This window comes from Mycteria americana, chromosome 2 (assembly GCF_035582795.1).
Source record: "Mycteria americana isolate JAX WOST 10 ecotype Jacksonville Zoo and Gardens chromosome 2, USCA_MyAme_1.0, whole genome shotgun sequence".
Taxonomy (NCBI): Eukaryota; Metazoa; Chordata; class Aves; order Ciconiiformes; family Ciconiidae; genus Mycteria; species Mycteria americana.
The window spans coordinates 45,203,715-45,222,524 of NC_134366.1; the positions used below are offsets into that span (position 1 = coordinate 45,203,715).

An 18,810-nucleotide genomic window follows, 5' to 3' on the forward strand; every position below is an offset into this window, starting at 1 on the left:
ACATCTGTTACAATTTGTGATCCACAAACTTTAAGGATACTCAAAATTCAGCTATGGGGCTCAATCCTTAGCTAGACCCAGCAGGAGAAGTAAAAGGCAAAGTCTGTGTGCTGTGAGATTTACTAAGAGCTGAAATAGTTCCTGCAGCAAACTGCAACTATGTGAATTTAACCTCATGTTAGCCAGAGTATGGCTTGGACATCTTTTCTTCCACTTCTTTCTCCTAGAAGACCTGACTAAGGAGGTGGTGACAGTGACAAGCAGCTTGGTGGAGCCATTAGACGGGTATTGTACATTAGGATGATATTTTTTAAAATAAATCGTTCCTGAAACTGTGCCAATGGCAATTTTTCATTCACCCTGTGGAAACGGGAGCCAGCCCAGTTGTTTGCATTTACATGTAATACCTTCTGCGTCTTCTGTTGGGAGTTAAAGGTACCAAGTAATTTTTGTCACTGGAGTCCGGTGTTGGAGACCGTAGAACTGTTTCTGCCCTACTTTAAAACAGGCTCATTAGCTGGTGAATGATACTTATTTAGGACAAACATAATTTTCTATTAAGTACCAGGAACTCATTTATTCAATACATCTTTTCTTTAACAGTTTTCAAGGTTTTCTGGAAAAATTATATGACACTTTTCATTGTAGCGGTCACTTCTGATGGTGCTGCTAGCATTTGTGCAGACATTACATGACGTTTTAAAATGTTAATTATTAGTTTGGATTTTTTTTCCATGAATGGTTAGTACTAGTATGGGATAAGGGTCATTTAAGACAGGACTGAAGTACTTTGCCTTATTTGTCAGTCATTAAATGTGTATGCTTTCTTTTCATCAACTTAATTCTTTTGGCAAATACTTCTTCATCTGCATTCCTTGCCAACATTAAGCGAGGGATTCAAGGAGCTTTGGTTAGATGCTCACAATGTGTTTTGCTTGGACGGATAGGACAAACATAAAATTCGTAGGACTGTGTCGCTGGCACACCACATGCTATATTTTGAAAGAATTCTATCTTTAGCCTCCCTGTTCCTGATACTTTTAGACATGAATTAGTATTATGTTTATAGAAGTTCTGAACTAATGTCTGTGAATATTTTCCCAAAAAATCCAGAAGGTGCAAACTTAAAGGCAAGCAGAGCCAAAGCAATTTCTATTTCTTCTTTCGGCGAATATTTGGGAGAAATATTTAGATATTTTAAGTTCTGCTTGACAAGTTTCCCTTAATATCTCAGATTCTGCTATCCCTAATTGCTGGTGTCACAGCTTTTCCGCAGTAGTGCTCATGCCAGCAAAGGCTTGGAAAAGCCGTCTGTAATTTAAAACTTTATTTTGAAATTCATTTCACAGGGTATACCTGGCAAGAAGTCAAAGTGCTTCATTGTGTGATCTTTCCACTCTCTGCACTACACAACATGGCTATAGCTCTCCTAGCTCTCCTTTCAGTGGTTGGCTTCCCCCCCGAGATCTGTCTCCACATGATCTGACCTTTTTCATTCTGGGGGAGAAATGTGGAACTACAGTGTGAATATTAATTTAGCAATTGAACTGTGTTCTCCAGCTACAACCATCTCTCTCAGATACAGTAGGCAAAAAGAACTGATTTCGCATTTGCTGGCATCAGACTGATATTTCATTATACCCCCTCGGAAGAAAAAGTAAAAAAGTAGATTTTCTACTTAGCTCCTCCTGTTTCTCCCTAGTTTGGGGTAACATTAACAGGAAGAAACCTGTGTATTGTTGATAACACACCCAGAGTGACTTGGCCATTTTATGACCATTAGGGAACATTCAATAGAAGAAATTTACTGGTTTTCACAGTGGCCTATAGTGGTTTTTATCTATTGAACAGTTAATGTTAGGTAGAGTGTCCCATGATTGTATAGCTCTCAGTATTGCTTAATATTATCTGTAGATATCATTAAGCAAGAATAGTGTTTCTCTCTTTATAATCTTTGCATAACAAAGTCCCTGTGGAAGTGTTCCCAGCTTTTTTCCTGTAATTTCAAAATTTCACCCAGGTTTGGTCATCTGTGGATTTTTTTCAGATTATCACCTCTTTCTTCACTGATACTTGGTGAAATGGTGACTTGGTAAAAATGGTGACAAACACTTGTTGCTCTTTGTAGCCTTTAAATTGTACTGCGAAGAAGGAAAACCCTAGATTGTGCATTCATCGGGAAAGTTGTCAATTATTAAGTGGAAGGAGGGCTACCCCTGGGCGTTTCTATTTGCCAAATTGCAGTAAGAGGTCTTTTTCTAAGGAAATACTAAACTCTTATAAGATGCTAATAGAGCATGCTTACAACAACATGTTTGAAAGTAAGCAGCAGCACGTCTGGGTTTTGTAGTGACAATGAAGCATGTAATGGTGCATTGCAGATGGCTTTCTCTTTGAAACCCTTTTCAGAGTGCTGCTGCTCAATTTGGGACTTTAGCATGAATTCTTGTTCCCCAGTTAACGTCCCCCATCCTTCCGACCAGGACAATCTTGTGACTGTTTTGCTTTCTTTTTTTTTTTAATAAAAACAACAACAACAACAACAACAAAATATTAATATTTTTGATGATGATGATGATGCAAAGTGAACCTTAGGGAAACTACTCTGCAACCTATACATTCAAGTTTTAGTAGTAAAAAAAATAGTCCACAGTCTCTCTTCTCAAGAATGTTATAAATTTATGGATATCTATCTCCACATAACTCAGTCAACCCTGAAGAGTAAAAAAAAAAAAAAAAAAAAGAAAGAAAGTTTATGTCAGCTCTTAAAATCAGTGGCAATGTCTGTGCTCCTTATTGGAGGCAATTAATAAAAGTAGATTCCTTCAGGGCCAGGCATTTGGGTACTGAAGCTTTGTTGGCCATTATATACCTCAAACTCTTCTATTACCCATTTAATCTTGTAATTTAAATTGTTGTTTGTTTCCTGAGAGTCAAATTATAGGGTACAAATTTCAGGTGGGGATCCTTCATATATTGACCTAACTTTAAACTGTTAACAATATCTAAATAAAGAGAAGTGAAAAAAGTTTCACAAGAAGCGTGTGCAAGTAAGTGAAGAGAGGAATGGAAGAGACGTGGGTACACTGAAATAGATACCCAAGATTTTAAGGAATAGCCTGAAGCTGGTCATAATTTCAAATCTAAATGCAAGTTGCCTACTTACACCTACTTTGTCTGCAAATTCTTGAATTTTTAAAGGGAAATGTCAGTGTTCAAGTACAAATTACACAACCATTTCTTTTCTGTTCAGTCATCCTTTTTCATGCAAAAATGTGCATTTTTTTTAAAGGTACAATGGATGACTCATCTTTTGAACAATTTAGCCCTAATAGAAAGTAAGTACAAGTCAGAAGAATGCTTGTGTGGAAGAATATTGAAGGAAAAAGCAAGACAGTGAAATACTTCAATTGTTTGTTCCTGTTGTTGAGTCTTCTGTCTCTAGACCTCAGCTGCACCAATATTTCCTCCAGGAAGTAGGACACATAATGAATGTGTGTGTTTTTTCCAAAAATGAGTTTATTAAAAGAAAAGGGTCAATAGGGCTCCTTACAATTTGCAACCCTGATACGCACAGAGGCAGTGTTCTGCCAAGCACTTGCGAACGCCATTGACTTCCCTTAAGTTCAGAAATTTTGCATAATGGCTGTATTGATTGATTTATTTATTTTTAAGTAAGGAAATACACAAGGGAGAGAAATGAATAATCTGATGATATGTTTTAGAGATTAGCATAGTGGAATTCTCTTGTAAAGATCAAATAGGGCCATACGCACCCTCTGGTTTTGATTGCTGTATCACAGTGATCGATGCAGCAAGGCCATATCAGACCATTAAACACCTCTTGTTCCATGAGCCATTGCTAAATGCTTCAGAACAAGGTGCAAGATATCCTGTAGATAATAAGAGTGGAATACGCTGCCCAGAGAGTATTAATCTTCCTAGCCTTCTTTTATAGCCTGCATCATGAAGATTCATATCCTTTTAAAACAAACAACAAAATCCCCCCTTTCCTATCTTAAGTCTCCATCTTTTTGTTCTTGCAAAGAAATAAAATTTTTGTCTTCAGCGCAGGATCAATTCCGTTAGATATTTAAGCCTTTCAAATGAAAACCTGTGTATGATTCTAGTACTATAATGCATCCTCTGGGCTTCAGTGGACCCTACTGTGCTTACAGCTATGCATATGCATACGGGTCTTGATGCACTGGGACCTTAGCATCTAGAACAAAATTGACATCCAGTACCTGAATGGCATTTCCTAAAGTTATCAAATTTTTGCAGATGAATGGTTAGCAGAACCTTGTCACACTGTATGATTCTGATGTTAAAGAAACAAATAAACAGTATATCTGCTGCGTCATCTAACAAGTTTGCTATCCTTTGAGCAGCTAGATGTGAGCCATGAAATCAAATGATTACTTAAAATTTGTCTTTGATTTTTGAAAAAATCAAATTTGAAAATTTGATTACTAAAAAAGTAATAAAAAATTACTTAAAATTGTAGCAACTATATTCCTGTGTATTTTTTCTTAAACTTTAGGATACAATAACATATTTATTTTTAGAGTAACATGTTCTGCTTCTTAAAAATAAGTTTTAAAAATAAAACCAGTTTTGCATAAACTAATTAAATTGTTTTGCATTAACTAATAATTTCTCTAGAGAGTTTGTTATGAATGAAAATGTTTCTGACTCAAATCAGAATTTTAGGCAATAGCAAAAAAACCCTATGCATGTTCTATGAATTTGATCTATCTAAGTTAAAAATTCTTATTAGGAAAGTCTACTTAGGAAATATATATTTTTCTGTATCATGGCCAAAATAAAAGAGAGAGCAGTATAAACGGTAAAATCCTCAAATCTTGGTGTTACTAGCATCTATTCAGTGTCCATTTAATAATTTTGATTTTGTTAACAGGTTGACAATGCCATCAAATATTTTAACAGTTTATCTCTGACCATTCCATTGTGCAGCAGCATCTGCAAACAATTTGGGTATAATGGCAGTATACAACAGATATTTCTAAAATTAGAGGAGTTAGGGGCATAAATATATTTTCAGTTTTTAGAATGCAAGATAAATCTTTTCTTCCATATTTAAGCTGTAGAACATCATCTTTTTTCCTGTGCTTTTCTTCATTCATATTACATAAAATCTTAGCAGCAGTCAGTTAAAACAAAATTTAAAAATTACCTTTTCCTCTGAAATAAATGTTTCTAGATATTTCTTTTAAAATATAAAATTTAAAAAGATTATTCAAAAAGTTGTAACAAGGTCTGTTTTTAGTCTCTATGAATTAAAGAATAGCTTCACAACATTTTCCCCCCATGTAATATATACATAGATGTATAAATGTAAATATACATAGATAAATGAGATGGAGCAAAGCTCTATTATTATGATTCAGCTCCTCAAATCTACTTTCCCCTGTCTTTGCTTTCGTATGTGCTTTATCTTTCTTAAATCCACCTAATTCATGGTTCTACTATTAGCTTCCTTACTCTGCCAGTAGATTTAAATGTCATTGGAAATATCCTCTGTGTTCTGCCTGTGTTCTTCTTTATTTCACTTAATTATGCTTACGTATATGTATGTGAATTACTGGAAGCTTCTCTGTGTCTCTTGTTGTGTTTATTCCCAATTATAGTAGCTTTCGTACTCATTATATAACTGAAAATTGACCCAAAAAATTGATTTGGTGATTAGGTGATTGGTGATTGATTAGGTGATTTGGGACATTGCCGTTCTATATGAATGGACAAAAGATGTCATACCATCTCCCAAAGGGTGCAAAAGGGGAAGCAGTAAAATCTCTGTTGTAGAGACCAGGAAAGAGTTGTGGAAAGTTTGAGTCACAGAAGCAGCCTGATCCAGAGCTAATGGTGGTTTTTGATCTTCCAAATCATAGCTTTCCTCTTTAGGTGAAAGACCATCCTTTTTTTCCAAGTACAGTAGGCGAGATTCTTTTCTTTTACATCTATACCCATTAACTTTCTGTCTTAGTATCTGCATAACAGTTCACTAGATACTAAAAGTTGCACTTAAATAATAATGAAGATATGTATAGGTGATTGGAGTTTTTAAAATATATTTTAAACTGAACAAATAATGTATCTCTAAAAATATATTTTCGCAATCTTCAAAGATATTCCCACCAGTCATTCTGAACTGTTTTCATAGATAATGGGGTAACTAATGTTGTAAGCTTCTGTACAAATCTCGTTAATATTACTGTTTTTTCCTGTTTCTGCTGTAAGGTTATGACACCCACACGTGTCAGGAAATACAATGTACGACTGAATATGCTATACGGCAAATTTTCCTGAAATGTATATTCTAAGCACAGAGCTGCAGAGACTATCTACTGACATAGAAATACAAAATTCAAAATATACCTTTTAAAGGAATTTCTATGGTAACCATATTAGTTTAATTTGCTGTTAATCCTCTAGCATTTTTAGACCACTGTCCTTATAGAGTGGTAAGATTCTATCCATCCTCAGGCTTTGGAAATGCAGTCATCAACTCTAGAAAGGATTTGACTCGAGAAGAGGAGGTTTTAAACCGACTGGGAACAATGTGACAGAAATCTCCATCTGCATTCATTCCATGTCTAGTCTTTTGAGAAGTAGGCTCAAAAACACAAAACAGAAAACACAGATGAGACAGGGTAGCATCTGTTTATCCTCTGAGCCTCCTGCTGTGGTTTCTGGTCGTCTTCTCTCTTGTCCTCAGTGTCTGCTCCTCATCTCTCATCTGGTTCTTGCAGCCTGGACATGACTGCTGTACTTCCATTTTAAAATCTAGATTTTAACATTTTAACAAACATTTGGGGATAGCAAAGGGGGCTCTGGTTACAGCACGGAGAAACACAAAAGCAGAGCTCTCCGTCATTTTTTCCCCTTCTTTTGCCTGTCAAGTTTATGATGTTGAAGTTTGATAGGAAGGATCTGAATCTTCTTCGTACCATTGGGCGCTGGGGCAGAAAAATCCCTTAGGCTGAGCTGCAGGGAGTCATTCCCCTAGCTGTCAGTATTTCCTAAGCGAAGAAGTGCAGCTCCACATGCCAGGCTCTGAGGAGCCTCAGCTGGATTTCCTCTCTCGAGGGGCGAGGACTTCTCTTATTTGAGCACCCTCCAACAGGATTCAAAAGATCTCTGCTTTCCACTTTGAGCCCCTCAATGTGTAATGTGTTGGGGTTATTTTTTCTCAGCAGTGTAATTTCACGAAAGCTGAAGCTATTTTCAGACCTGTGTGAGTTTTCCTTACTGCAGTAACCTTGCTAAAATGTAAGTTATTGGAGTTTTGTTCTTGTTGTTATTTAGGTTTATTTACCAATTCGAAGAGTATAAAATGCCAATCTGAAACACTTGTGGCATGGCCAAAATGCAAGTCAGCTCATAAAACTCTTGATCATTAGCTGATAAGAATAAAAGGAGTGGTTTATATTTTGAAGGAAAGGTACTGTGAGGGGAAGGTGGCTTATTTGCATTCACGTCGATACTTGAAAGTAAAAGTGGTTTTATATATTCAGGAACATTTGATTGACATTATCTAGAGGGAAGTTTTCTTTTATGATCTGGTCACATGATAGCACTTTATGTGCAGTAGACAAATATGCAGGAGAGAACTGTGTTTAACCTAAGGAGTAGTTTCTACAAAGCTTTGTCAGGGATCTGTTTGCTTATACTCACAGTCTACTTTAAGGTCATGAGTAGTCCCATTATTTTAAATGCTGTGTTGACCAAGGCCAGAGAAGCTTTGCATGGTCAAACCTTCAGCATGTGTTAACTCGTGCTGCTTTATTCCTTCATTTAAGATATTCACTAAGTTTTTCATTGACTTAATACTATTTTTGTTTGTTGATGCCTATGTCTCCTTCCCACTAGTTCAGACTATAGGATTGTCAATAGTCTGCAGAATCATTTGGATTTTAATAACCTTTCACTGCTCCCCTCCCCCCCCCCCGGCGGAATAAAAACAGAACAAAACCCCATAAGCTTTTGTGCCTTAACTTGCTGTCTCTTAGGTATTTCTGTTGTCTTTTATATTTGGAATTTTCATGCCATTTTTCATTGAGATTTACTTATTTTTTAAGGAAATCTGTAACCTTGTATGGATGTATCCTGGAAAACCAGTCTTTGCTACACTGAATTCAAATAGCTTATAGTCAACTTCACAGTCATAATTTGCTCATCCCTTTTAATAAACCAGTGATCTCTCTCTTCTCCAGCATGAGTGCCCAAAGCTTAAGGGAAGAAAAAGCAGCTTTTCTAGGCAACTCGGCAGCCCTGTATGCATATTCCTCTGTTCTGTATTTGATACTCAACAGATATCTGGGGCAGTTGAAATTGATTTTGAGTACCCTGAGAGCTGGTCTTGGATACATCTTACTTCTTATTTTCTTCTTCTCTTTGTAGTTCATTCTGCTTTCTCTTTTATTTTTCATACCTCCTACTGAAGTCATAGAATGGTTAGTCTGACTATTACATTTCTAATGGATTAGTTGAGTACTGGAAAAGCCAGAGGATATTAGCCTTTTCACATTCAAATGTGTCATATACAATATATGCGGTTCTATGAATATTTAATTTGAGTGAAAGGCCTGTCTGAGTATGATTTCACTGAGGAAGAAATCGCGTTTCATTTCTGGATTTCCTGGATACCCAGTTTGCTTCCTTGCTTTTTAAAATGTTTGTTGAACATTTTCAGCCAAACTGAAACCTTTGGCAAATCCTGATCCTAGTAACAAAATTCATATTGAGTTTTTGTTTTCATTTTAAAAGAGAATTTTGTCAGTTCAATTTATTTGACATTTGCTTCCTCCTCCTGTGTTCCCTCAGCTGGATCTTTAGGGGCTGTGTTGTCTGTAATGTCCCTTGAGTGATCAGACATGTTGGCACTTAACAGATAACAAGAGTTCAGGCATGATATTGAAAAAAAGTAAGCTATAATTTTCCCTATATTACTTAATTCTATAAGAAATGGTGCTGAGCTTCAGATTGTTATGCTGGAAATTATAACTCCGTGGTCAGAGAAAGGAAGCTGTTTTATTGTCAAGGGAGCAGGAACCTGTTCCCCAATCAGCAGTAAAACAATTTATGGGAGGAGTATTTGTTTCTCCAGCACAAAATAAGAACTGTTTGCAGGGTATTGTAGCTAATGACAGGATGGATAAATCATGCACCTGCAGAACCCCTGGTATACAATAGATATAACATTGTGGGAAAGAAATCATAGCTTTGATAAATGTCCTAATCCCACAGTGAGGTTTACAAAAGCATGCAGGTCCATCCACAGGAGTTAGCTGTAGAGCGGTACATTGGGTAGCTTTGCAGGATTTATAGAATTCTTCCCAGTGGCCAAATTAATGTCGTAACCGCATTGCATTTGGTAAAGTAAGCATTTTGTGGATGCAAAGACTTGTAATATGCATGTGATGCTGGAATCAACACTTTGCCTACTGCAGCTGAGGAAAGAAATCTGACTTTTTCTCATTTGGTAGAACTGTAGAAGTGATGTTGTGCCACAGACATTTTTTGGTTGTTCATAAGCATCCCTCTTCCCCGGTATGTGAGTCTGGATTGCACTCACTGGTTAATGTTGCAGACTTGCTTAAATTGTCAGCCAGCTGTTACTCTTGGGATTGTCTAAAAAAGGTTGTACATTGCAGATCTAGTGTGAGGAAAAGCATTTTGTATCCAAGACAGTGGTTGATTTATTGTTCAGGGAGTAATTCAATATATATGTAGTAAACAGATACATCAGAAAAAACATTAAGATACTGCAGAACATAGTGAAACATACCTTTGGGTACTGTAAAAGGGGAAGGAATTCAAGTGTTAATGAAATAATTATTTTTCTCCCTGAACTATCAAAAAATAATGAGTTTCACAAAAGATGTTAGCTGTCTGTAAAAAGTCCCAGTTTAGCAGACAGGTAAATGCTAAAACCAGTCATTAATCAGTAAAGCTCCTGAACTTGTGTTTCAGTCAGAGGTACATAGGTCCACATAAAAAAATAAGGTGTAGGTAAAAGTGGTTTGTTGATTTACAGCCAAAATAGTACAAGAGCCCTCTGTACCGGGGAATGTGATCCTAGGAAATGCACTTATCACATGTTAAATTTTTTTTCCGTTTTTGCAGCATCCCTTTGTGTCCTGTATTTTACCAAGGGAATGCTGCAAGTCCCAAATACTGCTGTGTAGTTTGCAGAAAAGACTTCAAGAGTGGCGAGAGAGGAATTCTTAGACCCTGTAAAAATACCACTGTGGAGATCTGCCAAGATCAGAGACTTAATATGATATGTTTTGTATGTAATCAACAACTTTCCTTAAGAGTAATGTTCACCATTAGACTTTCTTATCTGGCACAAATCCTCCCCTTCAAGTTCTTTACCTCTGTGACTTGTGGGCTCTCCAGCTCCTGGTGGAAGAACATCCTTTTCTCCAGTCACTCTGTACAGATGAGCTGTATGTGCATTCATAGGAGTATTGGATTGAGTGATTATTTCATATGGGTGACTTCTTTAGAAATCACAACTATGTAGCACTTGCAGGTCATCTGTGGCGGGTCTTAACCAGTGCTATCTTGCCAGAATTTACTGGAAACACTCAGATCATGCTCATCTTGGGTTAACATAATGCTTCACTACTTTAAATTGTAACCTTGGTGTTGTAAAAAAGGCTGGAGTAAATTTAACAGATGCTAGTGTGCTTTATTTTCAAATTATGACCTACCATTACAGGGTCATATTCAGTGTCCTTCTGAGGTTGTTATGACTTAAATTTCTCACAATAGATTCACTAAATAATATTCTGAATAGAGGAAACTTTGACATTTTCCATGCCCTTATTCCTTTCAAAGTGAAGGAGGAGGGAGGAGGAGGGGACTTGAGTCAAGATATTCACTGAGTTCAAAACTAAATTAACGGTTTAAACTAGACCAATAAGAATACCATCTAACAACATACCTTTTAATCCCAATTTACTTTTTACAAATAACCTAACAAAGATAAAGAAACAATAAAATATCCTTTGGAAAGTCTCCCTTCACTTTTCCTTCTGTGGAAGGAAGACATACGAATGAGCAGTCCAGGAGCACGGGTGTCCCCATTCCCTATAGCTGGGTACAACATAGGTAACAAAACCAATGCAAGTTTCTCTTATTTCTTTTCCTTTTCTTATTCCGGAGAAACCAGTTTGAAGCACAGGAGCATTTCTTGTGACTTTTACTTGGTCTTTGCACTGAGCTTGCCTGCTGAGATACTGGTGGTGGTAATGCTTTTCAGGAGGTGCATGTGTACAGAAGTTGACTGAAACCCAGTGGTCTCTTGCCTAGAGAACCATTAGGTAACAGCAACTCTTGATTACACCCAGGTCTTCCATACAGTTTGCCAAGAGACTTTAAGGCTTTAATCTGAATTGTCACTGGCCTGTCTCTTGTCACTAATTCTTTGCCCCTTGGCACTGACGTGGAGGATAAGATGGCAGGAAACCAGGCTCTTTATGGCCTCTTCCTCAAACCATGAAGGCCTTCATTTTTCAGCTCCCCGGCTCACTCCCTGTGACTACAAGAGCAATGTTTCATACTTTGCCCAGAAAAAAAATGCTCTTAGGATTCAAGTAACAGTTAAAAGTACAACATGAATTACAGTGTTGAGTCACTGGAAATGACAGCAATTCTAACCAGAAAAGTGAGAAAACCATATATACTTTGTTTTCAAGGCATAACTCTGGGGAAAAATAACAATGAGTGGCAGACTCTTTTTCTAGAATACACTCCTCAAGAGTTATTTAGATAATTTGGGACCTATCCCAAAAAGTCTCTCAACTTTGCATTCCTATTGGGCCCCAGCTCTACGTGATTCAGCTGTGCTGGTTGTGTCCTTCATCCTGTTTGCGGGAAGCCTGCTGAGCACAGGTAGTCCATGGAGAGCATTCCTCTCCCACCTACCGGAAGGGAGCAGATGGGCTGCACACCCTGGGTTTTGGCATGATGTGGGCTAGTGCTCGGTGCTCTTGGATCCACGGGATGAGCTATAGCCTTACATGTATGCCGAGATATGAAATATAGCCTCATCATTTCTCTGTGGTTTCAGTGGAATGCCGTTTCTCTTAGTTTATCCTGTTTTTCCAGGTACAGCATATTGAGTTTCAATCCTATGTCTGGAAAAACAATGTTTCTCTTAAATTTGGTCATGTCCCTGAAATTTTTTCATAGAAGTTATGAGACAAACTTGATAAACTCGAAATCTGCAGTGGCCAAATATTAAGAGCTCAGTTCTTACTGAAACAGATGGAATCTGGTCCTAGACTGTAAAAGATTTGCAAGCTATAGCGAAAGATTATGTTGGGAAAAGTAGCAGCACAAAATTCCTCTTTCCTGCTATTAAAAAAAATAATCTGCCATATCTTCCATGTTTAGTTTTCATAACAACCCAAAAAGAAAAAAACACCCTCACTCTTCAATTTCAGAATTACCACAATCTTTAAGGTCTCTCAGGTGGATTTTGTGATGAACTAACTTCAGATTTGGTTTGCCAGTTTCATATTTTCTCTGTGCAAGAAAACAAATGCATCATTTTAGCTCATGCAATAATGTTCCAGGGCAGCTATTTTCATTTCTGACTTTTCCAGGTTATAGGAAAACTTTGATTTCTATGGGAACGGTAGTATTTTGTAAAGCATCCAAACTTTTAAGAGCATAGGACTGTGCTTTGCATCATGGTCTGATCCAAATACAGGCATATAGAGTTCCTGCAAGCAGTATCTCCAGAATGGCAGTTTCTCTACTTGGCCTTTCCCAACTCCTGTAATCATTTTGACATCCAAAATAAGGGATGTCACATTCCTTGAAAGGATAGGGGGAAGAGGGTGGACACCCTTTCAAACACAATTCCTTTCACAAAAAAACCCCAGAAGATGCAGCTGAAGACAGAACCATTCTGTAATCAAAATCCAAGGGACTGGAGACAGCTCAAATTGTGTGGGCTAAGCAAATGACATCATAGCTCTGTGAAGTTGCTTTTAAAAGATGAGGTAGTGGGAGGCTGAATTCAGATGTTATTTACACCTCTTTAATCCCACTTGTCTTTTTTTTTTTTTTAAGTCAGTGCAAGTAGAGAGGTAACATAGAGCAGAATATTTGAGCCTCTCTCTTCTTTTGGAGTGCCAAAGCCAATAATAATCGCAGCGTTTTGGAACAGTTGGCAGAAGGGTATCTGATAGATGTAGTCAGTCTTGCATTTGACATGATGTAGAATTTCAGAATTAACACATATTTTTCCTGTTAGTTTACTGCATGATGACGCTGTATTGCAAAAGAATGGAGAGCACAGGTGTGATTACATGGAGACTAAGTCTACGTCAGAACTATATATGTTGCTTAATGTCCTAGTCAAATAGTGTGCTTTATTCACGTACAAGTAGGAAGGAGTGGCTGCTAGTTCTTACATCTACTATAAACTGCTTTAAAAGTTGGAAATGTTGCGCCAGTCAAAAATTTTGCCACCATTTAACATTTGCACAGTGCTTTGAAGATAAAAAGGGCTCCATAAATACGATGTTCTATTTTTTCCACTGTTAGACTTCACACATCAGCTATTAAAAGAACTAAGAACTGAAAGCAGTTAAGCTCAAAAAATAGTAATAATACTAACAGTACTTTGCACTTCACTCATGCTTATGTCCAAAAATGTTCAAAACTGTTACAAACATCAGGAAAAGGTTAGTCTAGAAGTTTTAAAATAAGATTATCCATATTTATAAGCCAGAGAAATTAAGGCACAGAAAAAAAAGGGTCATATTTTAAAATATGCTTAGACATTTACATTTTACTGATCTCAATTTTAGATTGCATCAGGCTGTTAGGTTATAAAGGTACTGGAGTGACTTATTCAAGGAAAAGAAAACTCTCCCCTCGCTTTGTAATATTTGTTGTTTCTGGAAAAGCATAGCAAGGAGGGCAACAGTTCTTTTTTGTTGTAATCTGATAATTTTCTGCAGAAGTTTTCTGAGAAAAGCTGATCAAGTTGTCCCAGGAGTGGCAGCGGTGGTCTACCATTGACAACCTAAGAGACATAAATAAGACAGGGTTATGGGAAGAGGTGATACCTTTTATTGGCGTAATCAAGAGAGTTAGGGGGAAATAAATGCACTTCAGAGCCTGAATAAAAGCTTGTGTGCCACAAGACCTGCCAGTTTGTGGTGGGTTAACCTTTGCTGGCTGCCAGACACCCACCCAGCTGCTCTTTCACTTCCCCTCCTCAACAAAACAGGGGGAGAAAATACAATGGAAAAGCTCGTGAGTCAAGATAAGGACAGGGAGATCACTTAGCAATTACCATCACAGGCAAAAACAGACTCAACTTGGGGAAAATTAATTTATTGCCAATTAAAATAAGTTTGGATAGTGAGAAGCAAGGACAAATTAAGACAATACCTCCCCTCCCCCCCTTTTCCCCAGACTCAGCTTCACTCCTCCATTCCTGACCCTGTGCCTGCTCCCCACCCTACCAGCACAGGAGGATGGGGAATAACAGCTCCTCTCTCCTGCTCCTCACGCTTTTCCCCTGCTCTGGCGTGGGCCACAGTTCCTTCAGGACATATCCATGTCCTCCAGCATGGGATCCTCCACGGATCCTGTCCCGGAGTACCTGCTCCAGGTGGGCTCTCCAGGAGCTGCAGGGGAGCCTCCTCACCCTCCTCCTGCTCTGCCCCGGGTGCTCACAGTGATGTTTCTCACTTTTTTCCTCACTCCCAGGCAGCTTTTTGCCCTTTCTTAAATACGTGTTCCCAGAGGCACCGCCACCTTGGCTGAGGGGCTCAGCTGTGCCCTGCGATGGGTTGGCCGGAGCCGACTGGAACCGCCTGTGTCTGGCATGGGGCAGCCCTGGCCTCTCCTCACAGAGGCTGCCTTGCACCCCACGCTGCCAGCACCTGGGCACCTGCCCCCAGTGCACCGTTTTTCCCTCCCAGCTCCACCAGTTGGTCCAGTGTCTTTCCCACAGCCACCTCTGCACTGAACTGGGAAGGCTGCAGAGATGTGCAGTGTTTTGTTCAGAGGACACCTTGAGTTCAACACTGAACTGGGAAGGCTGCAGAGATGTGCAGTGTTTTGTTCAGAGGACACCTTGAGTTCAACACTGAACTGGGAAGGCTGCAGAGATGTGCAGTGTTTTGTTCAGAGGACACCTTGAGTTCAACACATCGACTTTTGGGGTCCCTGATGTCATGTCTTAGCTCCCCAACCACCCTAGGTTAGAGTGAGGTGCCCAGGCTGTCCCAGGACTTGGTGGCCGGTGGTGCAGATGTCTCCTCTGGCTGACAACCTGGGTAGCTTCAAGATTTCAAAGCCAATTATCCTGGGATTGTCTTTGTGTATTGACTTTCGGGTTTTGGTTTGGTGTTTTGTTTTTTTTTTTTTCCTGGAGGCGAGCCAGCAGAAGGAGAGAAGCTTTTATTGGGTCAGAAATAGTAGCCCCCCTACAAAGCCGTTCAGAGCAGAGGGCTCTCCTCACAGGGACCTTCCTCCCACGGCTGCCCGGCCGCCCCGAGGGGGAGCAGGGTACGTGGGGTCTCGCTTCCCGCCTCTGCGTCCCGAGTGACCTGCACGGGCAGGACACCCACGCATCCTTGCCAGCCTGAATGGCTCACCATTTCTCATGTGTCCCCCGTGAGGTGGGAGCTGGGTGTAGGAGCAGAAGCGGGGCAGAGGGGCTCATCTCTGTGGCTGGATTTAGCGCCGGGGCTGAACCGTGCCTCTAGCACGGTGGCAGATACGGGAAGGTGTTTTGTGTAGCACACAAGCGCGAAACAAAACTCAGTCAACAGGCAGAAGGTTGTTCAGCATCTGAGGCAGGCTGTTTAAAAAACAGGCTTATTTTTGCTCCTGTTCTCTAATACAGGAACAGGTATTGTGCATGTCTGTATAGTGCTAATAGCACGTCTCTCCTTACTGTACTGGAGTTCGCTGCCATAGTGAAAATAATCAGTTAACAATTATCACAGCTGACAATGCATCTTCACATCCCATCAGCCGCAGATATTTTTCCACTGGTCCATACAATTGAGACTCAGCAGAAATAATAGGAAGGAGCGAAGCTATTGTTAGGATACAGCAGCTCAATATTCACAGAATATTTGGCCGGGGATGAACTCCTCAAGAGGAGTTAATAAGCAGGCACACTTGAATACCTGATGTTTATAAAGGGGAGAAGTGTACACGGATAAGTACGTTATAGCTAAAAACCTACTTGATCTGTCCGAAACAAAACCTAGCCTTCATCTCTCATGTAGAAGCAAGTCTACCAGGGCCCAGAAAGAGAGATTTGTCTTTGAGGAGCGATCTACAAGATAAGTAATATGTCAAAGGAAAGAAAATGCAGTTTCTGCTCCTTGGGGAAAGAGGGTAAAAGGGGAAGGGGAAAAAAAAAGAAAAAAAGAAAAAAAAACATTAAATCTCTTCAGTTTTTTTCTAGCTGTAGCCATAGCCTCTTTCCTTTGATTTGTCATGATTTAAATTCATACAAAAAGATTTATTTCAAATAAGCCCCTTTAACTGTAGGGGCAGATTTTTTTTTTCCCCCTAAAGCCTTTTGTAAGAACAAAGTAACCACTTGTCACACACAGTGACTAATGAGAGTTTAGTGTGGGTTTTAGTGTTCATTCATACGCTTTGTGTTCAGCTAGTCGTAAGTTAAATCTTTAGAAATCCCACCGCAGGAATCCTTCGCTTAGGGGTGGGGGCGGGAGGCAAATCTGTTGAGATATTGAGAACTGGTGAGCGGAAACTGCTCTTTTCAGGCTTCCTAATCGGCGGCGCAGGAAATAAACACATGCAGGAAGTCGTTTGGCCTTTTCTTGAACTTAAAGTTTATACAGCAATTGATAACCGAGGCAAACTTTGTGTACTTAAACTTTTGAAAATTAAATGAAATAAAGAGGGCACGTTCAGCTGATGCCAGCGTGGCCTGTAGTTTCCACAACCAGCTCATCTAAATACAGTATTGAAAATTGGAAAGATTATACAGGGTATATATTTTTATAGCTGGAATGTGTCCTTGAAACCTTTTTGTATGTCTTCTCTCCATTCCCTTTTCCTTCCATTTCATTAATCCTCTCCCAATGAAACTGAGCTGAAGCATTGAAATGAAACTGAAAGTCATGTTTACGAAGCTGTTTTCTCTGCTCCTGCATCAGACTCTGCTCTTTCATCCTTTCCCTGACCTTCTCATTTATCTTGTAAGCACTTTGGGGTAAGGATGGTCTTGGACCATGTGAAACACTTTGTTCGATGGTGGCCCATATTGATATTTGGTTAATGCTACATATATTGTGTATAAAAGTTGTCTTTGAAAGGAGGGTAAAAATAAATGAAGCGTCATTCTTGAATATAGCTTTTGAAATTGATAGCATCAATTTACTAACAGGGACATTTATAAGCATTTCTAAGAAATATTATTTGTGTTCCTATTTCTCAAGCTTTCACTGTATTACTAAGGTCACTGTGAATTTAATGCTTTAAAAAGAACAGTTTCAGGTTTATAACAATTCCAATTAGTTGGTGTAAATTTGCATGGGATATTGAGAACACCTTTGCCAATAAAAAGAAAGCAAGCAAAACCCAAATGCAGAACAGAATATGGAAGAAAAAGTACATTTGCATGTCTTTGAAGACCAACCTAAATATCTGCTAAAAACGCATCCACTTCTAATGCATCTTCTACTCTTTTTGAAAATTGATTTTTTTTCTGCCCTAATAAACCACCCCTATCAGTGCAAGCATTTATTAGGAATATTCTTTATAAAACAAGGACTAGAAGCAGAAAACTGCAGTTAAAATAAAGTAAAATGAGAGAAAGCCAGAAAGAATGAAAGTGAATTATACATCCATAGTCTGGGTTACTTTCAGATGAAGTTATTGAATTAACTTTAAAAAATTATTTTAAGATTCTGTTTTGTTTTTTTTTTCTTCTGCATTTTAAGTAATTTAAAAAGTCATGAACTTTCGTAGTCTGTTTAGAAGGTTACGTACTTGAAATGTAGGGGTAGCTTTGTGACGGTTTGGCCTTACCTAGCCACTAGATGGGATTTCAAGACTTCAAGAAACACATCTAAACATTGGCCCCAAACTGCCATTTACTGTAAAATGGACATAGCTGATCAGGAGCTCAATAAATCTCAATATTTAGTTCATTGTAATAAATAAATATGGAAGTTGCAACTATTAATCTTGCAGGATTGCAGCCTCTACACATTTTCGGAACATCCCCTTATCTCTATTTATCACTTATCCATTGCCCATTTGATTTACATCCCAGTCTGAAGCCTAACAGTCATCAGTCTTTCTTTTGGGCATTACAGTGACATAGCTGTTCCACTGATACATATCTTTGAAGGAGTCAGTTTTTTGCTTTTCCCAGTTCCAGACAGGAAACATTCAAGTTTGTTCCAGGCCGTGTGGCAGTATGTATATGCACAATGATGATATGTAGCTGCATTGTTTGTATTCTACCCTAAAAGCTATTTTTACGTTGCATTTCTTTCTTTTTTGATAGTCCAGCTCCACAGTGAGAACGTACCAAAACAGTAAATCCAGAGTGACCATGAGCCCTGGCTTTAGCTCCCAGTGGAATAGCAGCCAACCTGCTTGGAATACATACACCTTTCCAAGAGCAAGCTTGCACTACCAGTCTCATGCTAGCTACACCTACTGTGCTGGACATCCTGCTGTAAGTAATTATAACCTTTTCTGCAGTTACCTGAATGAGCTGTATGATTCCCTGGGAGGTGGAGGCGCTCAGGG

General features: G+C 38.8%; 1 protein-coding gene across 3 annotated transcripts in view; it reads left to right on the forward strand.

The window, feature by feature from the left end:
* RBMS3 (RNA binding motif single stranded interacting protein 3) overlaps positions 1 to 18,810 on the forward strand; it is a 723,228-nt gene that overhangs the window by 202,440 nt on the left and 501,978 nt on the right. For all 3 annotated transcript variants that reach the window (XM_075493193.1, XM_075493195.1, XM_075493194.1), the window contains one exon: positions 18,563 to 18,736. In XM_075493193.1, the coding sequence (XP_075349308.1) occupies positions 18,563 to 18,736 (174 nt within the window). The remainder of the gene's footprint in view (positions 1 to 18,562; positions 18,737 to 18,810) is intronic.